This window comes from Kogia breviceps, chromosome 6 (genome assembly GCF_026419965.1).
Source record: "Kogia breviceps isolate mKogBre1 chromosome 6, mKogBre1 haplotype 1, whole genome shotgun sequence".
Taxonomy (NCBI): domain Eukaryota; kingdom Metazoa; phylum Chordata; class Mammalia; order Artiodactyla; family Physeteridae; genus Kogia; species Kogia breviceps.
In genome coordinates this window covers 59,640,111-59,654,443 of record NC_081315.1, presented here as the reverse complement: position 1 = coordinate 59,654,443, position 14,333 = coordinate 59,640,111, and the positions used below count along the sequence as shown (strand labels likewise).

At 41.7% G+C, this 14,333-nt stretch overlaps 1 protein-coding gene across 5 annotated transcripts in view; it reads right to left on the bottom strand.

Annotated features, from left to right (window-relative positions):
* ANXA3 (annexin A3) overlaps nt 1-14,079 on the bottom strand; it is a 54,145-nt gene extending 40,066 nt beyond the window's left edge. Inside the window, exons 1-4 of one of the 5 annotated variants that reach the window (XM_067035896.1) lie at nt 14,001-14,060; nt 13,137-13,278; nt 12,351-12,472; nt 10,827-10,874 (exon numbers count right to left, since the gene is read on the bottom strand). In XM_067035896.1, the coding sequence (XP_066891997.1) occupies nt 10,827-10,874; nt 12,351-12,365 (63 nt within the window). In that variant the 5' untranslated portion in view covers nt 12,366-12,472; nt 13,137-13,278; nt 14,001-14,060. Of the gene's footprint in view, nt 1-10,826; nt 10,875-12,350; nt 12,473-13,136; nt 13,279-13,857 lie in introns of all 5 variants that reach the window. The other 4 variants (XM_067035895.1, XM_067035897.1, XM_067035898.1 and 1 more) reach the window with 4 other exon arrangements.
* Nucleotides 14,080-14,333: the final 254 nt, after the last annotated feature.

Below are 14,333 nucleotides of genomic sequence, written 5' to 3'. Positions count from 1 at the left end.
TAAGACTTCATGACCAAATTCTCCTCTCGGCCAAGGGCCACAGAGAGTTGAAGACTATTCTGGCCACATCCTCGGCTCCATGCATATCTAACTTCATCTTACGGGGGAGACACCTGCATTTAAGGGACCTTCACTCTAACTGTGGCAGATACAGGAAACTTGGCTCACTGAAGTGAGAAATCTGGCTTCATCACATCTTCTTGGCTGGAGAATCGTGGCTGGCTTGGCAGGATTTGGGGAGTACAGCGGTGACACTCACTCTCCTCCCACTTACTTCACTTCTACGGGAATAGGGATCCACCTGAGAGGGACTAAGATCAGGAACATTTACTGTTTGTAACATCCTGGGAAGAAGATTTCTTGCATCGATGACCAAAGTCATTAATGCTCACGTGATATGATGTTAAAATGCACTGTTTCATGGATTTCGTATGAGTATGTTTGTTGTTCATGCTAACAACGAGTTGCTACAGATCTAAAGATATTTCCTAATGCAAAGTAAACCTAGACAGTGGAAACTCCTTCTACAGTTCATGCAAAGGCTGTCAGGACTATAGGCATTCTTTGTGGCCCTTGGAGGACCCTGAAGTAACAAAAGAAGAGAACTGTAATGCTCCCCCAAATCTCCTTGTCCCCCTCCTATCACTTCACTGGGGTTTTCTTATTGCTCTTCTGCCTCAGAGCTTTATACCTGCTCTTCTCTCTGCCGGGATGGTCTTCCCCCAAATATCCTCCCAGCTCACTCCCTCACTCCAAGTTGACTTCTACTCACATATCTGAGCAGAAAATAATGTACCCTATCACTCTCATTCTCCACCTCTGCTCTTCTCCAGAGTACTTAAAACTGACTTAATATTCTATACACTTATTTCTTTGTTTATTACCTCTCTTCCCTGATAAAATCAGAAGCATGTAAGTTCCACGCTTTTTTATTTCTCTTTCCCTGCTGTATCCTCTGAGCCTAAAAGAGTATCTGGCACATAGTAGATGCTTAGTAAGAATTTGTTGCATGAATAAATGAGTACAAAATGCTTTCTTGTTCTGGATCTTGTTTTCCTTGACAATTCTCAAATGCCATTACCAGACTTTTCAGAGCTCCATGCCATATCTCAAAAATCTGACAAACACACTCTTCACCTTTTGTAAATCCTGTTCACATGAGACTGTCACTACTCTTACTTAAACATGCCTCCAGAACCTAGGCGAGGTATTTAATCAAACACAGATAGTTGAAGATGAAAGGAGCAAAGATCTGAGAATGGAGGAAGGGGCAGACTTGAGAATTTTCTACCCTTTTGACTTACTCCCTTAATTCATGTGAGACCTCTGTATTAATCTTATTGCTCAGAACTCTAAAATACTTATGTTTTCTAACTGCTTTGCATCCACCAAAAAAAAAAAAAAATAGACTTTCAAGAGAGTCAAATGATACCTTCTCCCCTTCACATTCCTTGCTCTCAATCTAAAACGTTTTCAACAGCAACAAGTTAGACTGTCAAATTACACTTTTTATTATAATTAAATATAAAAGAGGGACCGTCCCTCCTTGGTGGTTAAGCTTGGGTCAGGGAGTGGCAAAGAGCAGCCCTTTAATGTTTGTTCCGTTCATTCCCAGGAAGCCTTTCTCTTTTCACTCAGATTGTATGATATTTCTTTCCACGGTTTGTCCTAAAACACAGCTCTAAATGTTTTGATTTGAAATCCAGGTCTAACCTGTTTTTCATTAACTTCCTGCAGAGGACCATTTGTGAAACTCTCTGAGTGCCAGTATTTAGCTAAAGAAGCTTCAGGAACCGTGGTTTGAAACACACACGAAATAGGAAGTTACAATCATGTCAAAAGTACCTAATCAGGCATGATGCCTATTTACTGCTTGGGATGTGAACAGTCCATTTCCATGAAAATAGTTATAAGCCAGATCATCCAGCCCTGAGATGCAGTAGACAGGAGGGAGGCCACAGAAGAAATTCAGCACATCCACATGCATGTAACACAGGTGTCTTCTCCATACGTGGTTTAAATTTGCATGGTTGGGAAGAGCAAACACACCAGGAAAGAAAGGTCTAGTTGGATGTCCCACCAAAGCAAGAAATATGAAAGTGGATGGGGCTCTTACGAATCCTTTGTACCCAGTACCAAAAACATCCAAATGCCCGGGGCTGATTTCATCCATGGGGCAGAATTTGAAAGGCACTGCCTTCCCCAAATTCCCTCCATGTTAGCACACTGCACCTTTCCTGGGAGCCCTACCACTGGTGTCCTTCCTCTGGGTTACATTGCAAAAATGGGAACATTGTATTCTCATGTGTCAAACTACACCAATCTTGTTCCCAGGAAAGAGAGGAAGGATGGGGTGGGGAAGGGAAGCTGTGCTCTCTAATTCTCACCAAGGACATATTATGATGGGGTAGCTTCCCCTACTAGCAAGTTTCCACCTTAGGTAAACCTTCCCCAACCTTTCCACCATCAAGCATCCCTTTTTGTATTTCTTCATGGACCCCATGTTTTGAGTGACCCTGCCTGCCAATCTGTATCTGTTACAAAACATTAACTCATTTCCCCCAGTCTTACTTGTGATTAAAGATGTAACTTCCGATCAGAGCTTCCGATCAGCCTAAGATAACCAGTACCTTAGCGTTGACAGCATTTTAGTAAAAAATACAGGAATATGACGTTTTGAAAACTCTATGCAGCCTTGATGTAAGTTATATGTGTACGGTATAATAAAGATATATCTGATCTTTGTCCTGGGCTCCAGCCACAGAGCTTCAAAAACCACTGGAATTTACTGAGTGATGGGAGTGTCTTTACTGTGCTAATAAGGTGAGTCATGGTGGGCCATGAGATAGCTGTAGCATCAGGCTGGTTACTAAAAAGAGCCAGCCATGTGATTAGAGGGTTGGCACTTTGGAAATGCAAGGGGACTGGAGACCGAGTTCAATAGTGGCCAGTGACTTAATCAGTCACGGCTATGCAATGAAACTCCAGTAAAAGCTCTGGATGCCGAGGCTCAGAGAAGCTCCCTGGCTGGTGAACACACTGATGTGCAGGAAAGGTGAGGTGCCCTGACTCCACGGGGAGAGGGCTTGGAAGCTCTACATCCAGGGCCTTTCCAAAGCTTGCTGTATGTGTAGGTTTTATAATAAAACTGTAATTGTAAGTATAGCACTTTCAGTGAATTCTATGAGGTGTTCTAGAGACTTACTGATCAGGGTCATGGAAACCTAATTTATAGCCCCTGGGTCAGAACAGCAGGTGGCTCTGAGACTTGCCACTGGTGTCTGAAGTGAGGCTTGAGCCCTTAAACCTGTGGGGTCTGATGCTAGTACTAGGTAGTGTCAGAATTGTACTGCAGTCCACCCACTGGGAGTGAGAACAGAGCATTATCTTTAAATATATATAAGCATCCAAACCCATAGAATGCCTTTAAATACATATAAACATCCAAACCCATAGAGTGCACAACACCAAGGGTAAACTGTAATGTAAACTACGGACTTTGGGTGATAGAGATGTGCCAGTGTAGGTTCATCAATTACAACAAATGAACCCCTCTGGTGGGGGATGTTGACAATGGGGGAGGCCATGCATGTGTGAGAGACAGAAGGCACATGGGGAACCTCTGTACCCTCCTCTTAATTTTGCTGTGAACCTAAAACTCCTCTAAAAAAATGTCATATAATATATATATATATATATATATATATAAATGCAAGAAATACTAAAAATAGGCATGGTCAGAAAACATCTATTTGGGGAAAATCCATTGGTTTCAGATGGCTCTGAGAGAATCATTCCAATGGGGAGGAGGATGCTGTTGATGTGTACTAAAACCAGGCCCAAGAAACAGGCAGAAGCTTCTTCACTAAAACAGTTGCAGGGATATTAATTATCAAGGAATACGTTTTTAGAAAAAAGCTAATATACCGAAATGATAATGATTACAACATCTATTGAGTGCTCACTGCATGCCAGGTACTGTTCATGCATTTCACATGAACTGATTTAATGCCTTCAAAGCCTAGATGATGTAGGTACTGTTATTACACTTATTTTACAGATGAGGAAACAGACATAGCAAGAGTCTAAGTAATTTGCTCAAGGTCATATTCAAGAGTTTGCCTTTTAATCAATTAGAGAGTCATGAAAAGTAGAACTGGGGTTGTGGCTGGATGGTCTTCTTTCTGCTCTGGAAGAGCCCATTGCACTAGGTACACACTGCTTCCATTGTTTAGCTACCCTTTGGATGAACTCCTTCATGTTTATAGGAAGTTATAATTTCCTAAAGTTTTTTTTATCCCTTGGTTCCAGAGTCCTTCTATGTTCCCCTTCCTCATTTTGCAAATTAGCATTTGGAATGGGGAAGGAAGAGTATATAGTTAGTTGGGATGTTACAACAGTTCATGATGATTATAGTGATTCTCAGCTAATGTTGAAAAATTTTAGTAGCATAATAAAAATATTAATTTGAGGGTTCAAATAGTTATTGCATTCATTATTATTCTGTAAAAGTAAGTTAGGAATTGACCAAGGAGCAAAGAGCTCAGAGTATTCCTATGAGAAAGCCAGCCTTGTAGAAGGCACACATAGGAAAAATACTGCTATGGTATCTTAATAAAAATGTTCCAAGACATTCTCATTTGTGTGTTGCCTGAGTGCTTGCTATAGATGTAAAGGCAACATTTGACAAAGACCTTGAGTTCAAAGAGTACAAACTGATAAGATACCAGGCCCTCTCATCAGGGGTGAAGTAGTAGAAGCCAAGCCTGAACAGAGATACACAGGTTTCCCCCTTTATCTTAATACAGAGCACCTCTATGAAACTTTCCATAAGCTGAAATTGTGTAAAGCCAAGGGTATCCCCAGATTTTTAAAAGTTCATTTTATGCCACTTCAGTTTTTTTGGGTTTTTTTGTGTGTGTGATACGCGGGCCTCTCACTGTTGTGGCCTCTCCCATTGCAGAGCACAGGCTCCAGACACGGAGGCTCAGTGGCCATGGCTCACGGGCCCAGCCGCTCCGCGGCATGTGGGATCTTCCCAGACCGGGGCACAAACCCGTGTCCCCTGCATCGGCAGGTGGACTCTCAACCACTGCGCCACCGGGGAAGCCCCACCACTTCAGTTTTAAGAAAGACCTTCATTAATACATTGATGGCATAAAAGCAAAAATCCTCTTTGGATTTCTTTCAGTTACCAAAAACAGGTACAGGCATATCATGTCTTTATTGCGCTTCATTTTGCTTTGTAGATATTGTGTTTTTACACACTGAAGGTTTGTGACAACCCTACATCAAGCAAGTATATCAGCGCCATTCTGCCAACAGCAGTTGCTCATTTCGTGTCTCTGTGTCGTATTTTGGTAATTCCAGCAATATTTCAAACTTTTTCATTATTACTATATTTGTTATGGTGATCTGTGTGCAGTGATCTCTGATGTTACTACTGCAAAAAACGATTATGACTCCCTGAAGGCTCAGATGCTGGTTAGCATTTTTTATCAATAAAGCATTTTTAAATTAAAGTATGTACATTGTTTCTTTAGGCAATGCTATTCTATGCAACAGACTACAGTATAGTGTTAACATAACTTTTTCATCGGCTATATTCCCCATGTTGTACAATATATCCTTATAGTTTATTTTATACTTAACAGTTTGTACCTCTTTACTGCCCTACCCTTATATTGCACCCCCTACTGGTAATCACTAGTTTGTTCTCTATACTTATGACTCTCCTTTTCTTTTGTTATATTTACTAGTTTGTTGAATTTTTTGATTCCACATATGTGATATCATACATTACTTGTCTCTGTCTGACATTTCACACAGTATAATGCCCTCCAAGTCCATCCATGTTGCTGCAAATAGCACAATTTCATTCTTTTTATGGCTGAGTAGTATTCCATTGTATGTATGTGTGTGGTGTGTGTGTATATATATATATATATATATATATATATATATATATATATATACACCACACATACACACACCCCACATCTTTATCCATTCATCTGTTCTGTTGATGGCTTAGGTTGTTTCCATATCTTGGCAATTGTAAATAATGCTTCTGTGAACATTGGGGTGCATGTATCTTTTCAAATTAGTGTTTCTGGGTTTTTTGGATATATATCCAGGAGTGGAATTGCTGGGTCATATGGTCAAAACTAAACCACTTTTAGTTTTTTGAGAAACCTCCATACTGTTCTCCATAGTGGCTGCACCAATTTACATTCCCACCAACAGTGTAGGAGGGTTCCCTTTTATCCACATCCTCACAAACATTTGTTATGAGTGTTCTTTTTGATAATAGCCATTCTGACAGGTGTGAGGATATCTCATTGTGGTTTTAATTTCCATTTGTCTGATGACTAAGGATGTTGAGCATCTTTTCACATGTCTGGTGGCTATCTGCATGTCTTCTTTGGGAAAATGTCTATTCAGGTCTTCTGCCCACATTTTAATTGGGTTGTTTGCTTTTTTGATGTTGAGTTGTATGAGTTGTTGATATATTTTGGATATTAACTCCTTATTGGTCATATCATTAGCAAACATTTCCTCACATTCAGTAGGTCGCCTTTTCATTTTGTCAATGGTTTCCTTTGCTATGCAAAAACTTTTAGTCTAATTAGGTCCCATTTATTTATTTTTGTTTTTACTTCCTTTGCTTTAGGAGATAGATCCAAAAATTATTGCTACAATTCATGTCAAAGAGTGTTCTGCCAATGTTTTCGTATAGGAGTTTCATGGTTTCCAAAACATAACTTTTATATGCACTGGGAAACCAAAAAATTCATGAGACTTGTTTTATTGTGATACTTGTTTTATTGCAGTGGTCTGGAACCAAACTGCAATGTCTCCAATGTATGCCTGTACTAACATAGATCTTTCATAAAAGCAAAGTTATGTAATACAAATTTTCGAAAAGTGTGGTTACCATATTCAAAAATTTTAACAAAGGAAATAGTAATGCAACATCTGAAACAATGGGAGGGTTCCAATACTCCTAGATAAGAATATACAGACTTAGGAAATCAGCTAATCTTTCATCTCCAACAGTAATGTACTGAAATTGCAACAGAAATCTTCCCTCTTGATCATATCACTCTAATAAACTCACCATACACTGGTAAACACAAACGATCAACCATGTAGTAGAAAAGCATGGACTGATTGCTCATTTGTGTTTGTGTGTGTATGTGCTTTTGTGTTAAGAGGGAAAAAGAGAAAGATAAAACAGTGATAAGAGTATTTACAGAAATCTGAGTTTTCTAAATTGTGGTTAAAAAAAAGTGTAACATAAAATTTACCACTTTAAACATTTTTAAGTGTACAGTTCAGTAGTGGTGAGAATATTCACATTGTTGTAAAACAGATCTCCAGAACTTGACTTTTTCATTGTATGGAACTGGAACTCTATATCCATTAAGCAACAAATCCCCCTTTCCTCCTCCCCCCAGACCCTGGCAACTACAATTCTGTTTTCTGCTTCTATGAATTTGACTACTTCAGATACCTCATAAAAATGGAATCATACAGTATTTTGTCTTCTTATTACTGGCTTATTTCTCTTAGCATAATGTCCTCAGGGTTCATCTATGTTGCACCATATGTCAGAATTTCCTTCCTTTTAAAGGCTAAATATTCCACAATATGCATAGCCCACATTTTGTTTATCTATTCGTCCATCAACGGACACTTGGGTTGCTTCCAACTTTTTGCTACTGTGTATAATGCTGCTATGAACACAAGTGTGCAAATATCTCTTCAAGATCCTGCTTTCAATTCTTAGGATATTTATCCAGAAATGGGATTGCTGGATCATACGGTAATTCTATTTTTAATTTGTTGAGGAACCATCATACTGTTTTCCATAGTAGCTCTGAGTTGTTTTTAATATTTGCTCTCAGATATCTCACTCATAAATGTTAGTTCTTTAATTTGAGACAGGAGGAAAATAGGAAAGAAAAAGCGAGGCAGTATGAACCCCTCTCTGGCTAGGGCCTTTTTCTTCACTCGAGCCCCCCAATCTCCCCTCCTACCCAAAGCACAGCTTCCCTTTTCTCATCTATTCCCATCCCTTCTTTCCTGCTGCCCGATGCCCAATGCTACCATCCACTCCCAAATAAAATGTCCACACGGTAATCCTTGGACCCTGTGAATGTGTTATGTTACATGACCAAAGGGACTTCGAGGATGCAATTAAGGTTCCAAACCTTAAAATAGGGAAAGTATCCTGGATTACCCAGGTGGGCCCAATCTAATAATGTGAGCACTTAACAGCAGAGAACTGTCTCCAGCTGGAGGAAGTAGAGGAAGGCAGAAGAGAGATGTCCCAGAAGGGCAAGCTAGAGAGACTACAAGCATGAGAAGGATTCCATGCACCGCTGCTGTTCTGAGATGTAGGGGCCACACACAAGGACTGGCAATGGGCTCCAGGAGATAAGGATAGCCCCCACTGACAGCCAGCAAGGCACCCAGTCTCACAACTTCAAGGAACTAAACTTTGCCGACAACCTAAATAAGCTCAGAGGTGGATTCTTCCCAAAGTCTCAGAACTGAATGCAGCCCTGCCAACTCCTTGATCTTAGCGCTGTGAGACCCATTTTGGGCTCTAACATATAGAACTGTGTGGAGATCATAAAGGGGTATTGTTTTAAGTTGCTAAATGTGTGGTGATTGCTTACGGAAGCATTAGGAAACAAATACACCCTCTCTCACACTCACCTGGGTCTCTCCCAGCCCTTCAGAAATGTGCCATAAATTTGAAGGTGTCAGCCTGAGAGCCTGAACAACTAATTCCATGTCGATTCACTAATGGACAAGGGCTAGAGGGAGACTAATTTTTTGGAGAGATGAAATTTTTTTTCACCTGACTCTATTAGAGATCCATAATAGCAACAGGAATTTCAGACCTGGAAAGGGGGAGATCAGCCTACTGGCCAGCGACAGAAAATAATCTGGGACCAAGCAAAGCCTCACAATAGCACATCTACCGACACCGTGCATAATAAGGCCTGCTCATGTCTCCATACGGGTTATTCTTGAAGCCTCTCTGCCCCTCACTTATAAAATTTAATGTATTTTCATCATTAAAAAAATCAGAGGGACTTCCCTGGTGGTCCAGTGGTTAAGAATCTGTGCTTCCAATGCAGGGGGCACGGGTTCGATCCCTGGTTGGGAAACTAAGATCCCACATGCCGCGTGAACAGCCCCCCCCCCACCCAAGAAAAGAAAAAGAATTTAAATCAAAGAATCAGGGGCTTCCCTGGTGGCACAGTGGTTGAGAGTCCACCTGCCAATGCAGGGGACACAGGTTTGTGCCCCGGTCCGGGAAGATCCCACGTGCCGCGGAGCGGCTGGGCCCGTGAGCCATGGCCGCTGAGCCTGCGCGTCCGGAGCCTGTGCTCCGCAATGGGAGAGGCCACAACAGTGAGAGGCCCACGTACCGCAAAAAAGAAAAGAATCAGAGCACAGAAGGTGATGCATTGAAAGTGAACGTGTCCCTGCTCATAGTTCCACCTTTCCAGGAAGTTTTGATGTAATACAGTCCTTATGTGTCTATTTTTTTCTTTTCTTTAAAACAGAATCACTCTGTATGTACTACTCTATAACTGGATTTTTTTTTGATTAATATATCTCTGGACTTTTTTTGTCAATACATAGACAGCGGACTTTTTCTCATTTTTTAAATGATTACATAATAATGGCTATAAGTTACAACTGAGAACTATCATAACCCATGGATGGCCATTTATTCTGTGTATTTTCATTAGTACAAATGAATGCCCATCACCCTTTATTTCTTCAACCTTATGCAAGTGTATCTATATGATAAATACCCAGAAGTGGAACTACTGGGTTACACCAAGTGAGCATTTAAACATTGATAGATATGGCCAAAATACCATCCCCAAAGAGTGCCAACTTTACTCTCCTATGAACAGAGTATGAGAGTGCCCGTCTTGCCCACATCCTCTGCAACACTGGTCTTCTTACATTTTTTTTCACCTTTACCAATACTTAGATAGAAATGATTTCTCATTGTGTTATTTACATTTCTTTATTTCTCAGTAAGGTATAGCACCTTTTCATATGCTTGTTGGACATTTATAATTCTTTTCATATCCTATTCATGTCCCTCACAAATTTTTCCATCGAGTTCATTTTTCTTATTGATGTAGTCAAGTTATCTTTATGTTAATGAAATGAGTCTTTTGTCAGATGTGCTGCAAATACTTTTTCCTGTAGGTTGTCTTCTGACTCCACTAATATATTGTTTACCATCATAAATTATAAATTTGAATTTAGTCCAATAGATCAAAATTTTTCTTTTAGGTTTTCTCAGTTTGTACCTTGGTTGTATAACTGCCTTCCCCACTGCAAGATTATTTTTTAAATTCACCCCTATTTTGCCTTTTTCATTTCGGTATTTTATCCATTTGAAATTTAGTTTCATGTAAGAAGGGAGAAGGAATACAGATTTACTTTTTCCCCTCAAACAGTGAGAAGTTTTCCTAACATCATTTATTGAATAAGCCATCTTCTCCTCTCTGATATGAAATGTCTTTTTCTTATAATAAATTCCCAAATCACATAATTTATTCTCTATTATTGACCTCCCTGCTTTGGTGTCAGTACAAATTATTTTAACTATGTACCTTTACAATATATTTTAATATTTTCTTATTTTTAGACATCCTCTAGCTTTTGGGGCATGTTAATTTTTTCACATAAACCTTTTATCAACTTATAAAATTTTTTTCTTAATATTTTGATTTGACTCAGATAAGTTACTGTGCTATGAAGGCTTGATTTTTACTTACCCAGATAGATGCCATGATATCCCACCTTTCTCTTGAGTTCACACTAACCTATAAAAGGAAAAAAAAAAAGTACGAACAGTATAAATCTGGGATTCAGAACACAATAATCTCAGCCTAACCCTTAATCTCTAATCCAGAAAACAGAAGTCAACATTCAAAGAGAAACCACCTCAGGAAGAGGATGTTTCTCTAACATCAAGTACTGCATTTGCTAAACAAATACCACCAAACACCAACTATCTGTCTACAAGGGACTGTGCTAGACCTGTGAAGGGCTCAAAACAAGAGAGAAAAAAAATCTCTCTACGTAAGAGGTTTGCAAATATGTTTCCTGGAAGCCAATTTTTGACTCATTTAACATGCAGGAGAACTACAATGATTGTTGACTTCTTTTAACTACCATCATAGGGAACAAAAAAACTTGTCCCCCTCCCCCAGTTTTCAGCTGGCTTCAGTTTGATCCCTTGTGTTTGTGAATATTCATTTACATTTTACAAGGCTTCAAGTCTACACTCTGTTATAAACAGACATGCCTGCTCTTTGAGGAAGATCCAGTCCTTGGTAGGGCCCATAGGTGAAAAAGGGCAGTTCTTTGATGGATGCCTGGTTGGGAACCCAGACACACTTTCATATGTAGACATTATTCAAACATGCTGGCAAATCTACAGGATTGGCTTAGAAATAAAGTTGCTCCCACACTTACTGGGAACAAAATATTCTAAAAATTCAGTGATAGCCCCAGAACAATATTCAATAGGAAATGACACTATTAGTCTCTGGAATTTAAATATTCCTAGGGACTTGATTTTCTCAGGCTTTCTGTAGGGGAGGGCAGTCATCTTTCTAGTTACAAGAGCTAAGGGCTACATCCCTCTAAATATACAGCAGATACAAAATATCATTAGTTCTGGTTTTGCCTCTTAAAGTTAGACACAATTTCTTTGAGCCTCAGTTTCCTCAACTGTAAAAAGGGGAGAGGACAGCTGTTGCTGGCACTAAATGAAATAATATGTGTAATCACATCAGCTAATGGTTTGAGTTCTTACTATGTTGCAGGTAATAGAAAAAAACACAATAAGGAATTCCCTGTCGATCCAGTGGTTAGGACTCTGCACTTTCACTGCCCGTCGGGTTCAATCTCTGGCTGGGGAACTAAGATCCCACAAGCTGTGCGGCTTGGCCAATAAATAAATAAAAATTAAAAAAAATTAAGAAACATTATAAGGTCAATTCCAAAAGGCTGGAGATTTTTGTCGTTTATTCACTGAGGCACAGAAAGTACTAAAAAAAAATGCTTATTGAATGAATGAATGATATCAGCCTCACAATAATCCAGGGGAGCTGGGTATCATTAAGAACATCTCCACTTTGCAAATGAAGAAGTTGAGGCGCAGAGAGGTACAGTCGATCTCTCAGCATCCACGGTTCCAGGCCCCCTCCCCCACCTTGCCCCGCGTTTACCCAAATCCTCAGATTTTTCAAGGTCCCTATATACAAAGGCACAGTACAGTCGGCTCTCCTTACCCGCGGGTTCTGCATCCGCTGATTCCACCAACTGCAGTTCGACTTTGAAACCCGCGGCTACGGAGGGCCGACTGTACTATAACGTTCCAGTCTCACAGCGAGTAAGTGTCCCTCTACGGAACCTAGACAGTTACAGTCCAAGGGTATACATTTAACCCCCAAGCTTCTGCCTTACCCAAGTGCCCTGCCCATACACTGTCAAAGCTAATGCTCAATATGTGTTGATTCAGTATAATTTGTAAATTACAAACATTGACTACTGATTTCAGTTTTAAGAAGTGAAAAATTTCTCCACAGTGGAGGCTAAATGACCTAACAATAGAACCTTAAACATCCTTTTCTGAAAGAGATTACAGCGTTTACATCATTTCCTTTACTTCCTCCTCGGTCCCTATATTTCAACCAGTGTCTCTACAGAACCACACGGCTCTGGGAACAAGCTTCTGGTTTTCTTTACATCTTTGAATTCCCTTTCTCGTCAGTTTGAAGTTTTCTGCCTTCATGAAAGCCAATGGCGATATATTTACAGAATAATGTTTTTATGAGTTACAATTTTCATGAAGTTGATTTTTAGAAAGTTGTAAATGTAGCTCTGGCGGAGGACAGAGTCTGACTGACTGTGTAGAACACAAATCCTTGGAAATAATTTAGCCAGGCCGTGTTACAACCTTATCAGCAGCCGGAGCCAGAGGCCCAGAACCTCCTTGACCCAGAAGCTCCTTGACCCGGCAGAAACCACAATTTCCTATATATGGTCACTTGCAAACAAGTACTCAGATCCCCTACCTGCTGACTCAAATGCCAGGGGAATGATTCATGTCCAGTGAATCAGACTCTTTCAATCAAAGAAAAGGTGAGTCTTCTCATGGAAAAGCAAACTTCTCGGACTCCCAACGCCCAATATGTAAATACACTTTTCTTCTACCTTCTAAAAAAATTAAGTGAAATAAAGTAAATTGCCTAAGTGAAGAGGAGGGACGTGCTCACAAGGATGGGTGGGGTTCAAGTTCTCAGAACAGACCTTGGAGCCAGCCCCTCTTACGAGGCCACGCACCGGGAGAACCATTCAGGCTCCCCGCTCTTTTTCTGTTCCCAAGACCTGAGGGTAGGGGGAGCCAAGATGGCCAACTGTATCCCTGCGCGGCTAGCTGTGACGAGAAGCCAAGGGTCGAGGGCGCCGGGACAGCTGGTCAGCTTGCATCCCGCCCTGAGCAGAACTGGGTGACCCTCCCAGGGCAGGCAGTTCTGCTGCCCGGGGCCTCAGGTTACTCGGTTCTGAAACGGGGGCGGTGGCCTCCACGCCCGCCGAGGCCCCTGGAGCCCTGCACCCCGCAGGTGTCGTACCGACCGCCGTGTCGGTACGTGGAGTGGATGACAGCCCAGCGCTGACCCGGGGCCGCGCTGTGCTCGCGGGAGAACCGGCTGAGCCGCGACCCTGGCTCCGAGCTGCGGGGCAGCCAGGGTGGCGGGCGAGGCCCGCGGCGACGCGCGGGGAGGCTAAACTTACCTGGAACGCGGCCCCGGGAACGGGCGTGCGGAAGAGCGGCCAGCGAGGGAATGCGCCCCGGGCTCCGCTGCTCCGCGCTAGTTCCCGCCCGTGACCGGGACCGCGCCCCTTCCTCCCGCCCCTCCACAGCCTCCCGAATCCACCTGATCGCCACCGGAGGCTGGGAAAGGGAAGCCGCGCCCCGCGGCCGTCCGGGCGCCAGTTCCGCGCAGGCGCGCCTTCGGCCCTTCGCCCTCGGCGTCTCTAAAATTCTACCGCCCTCGTCTCGCATCATCCTCACAGTGAAACCCATGTCCTCGATTTTCACTTCTCCTTCACTTACATTAAGCTTTTCTTCCCATTTAGTGCAAGCTTGTTTTGTTCTAGGCGTTGTGGATTCAGAGATCAGGCAGTCCCCACTCCCAAGAAGTTCAGGGCCTCGTACGGGATGGCGAACAGCTAAACGCTAATAACAGTCCGGGCACTGTTCTGAATTC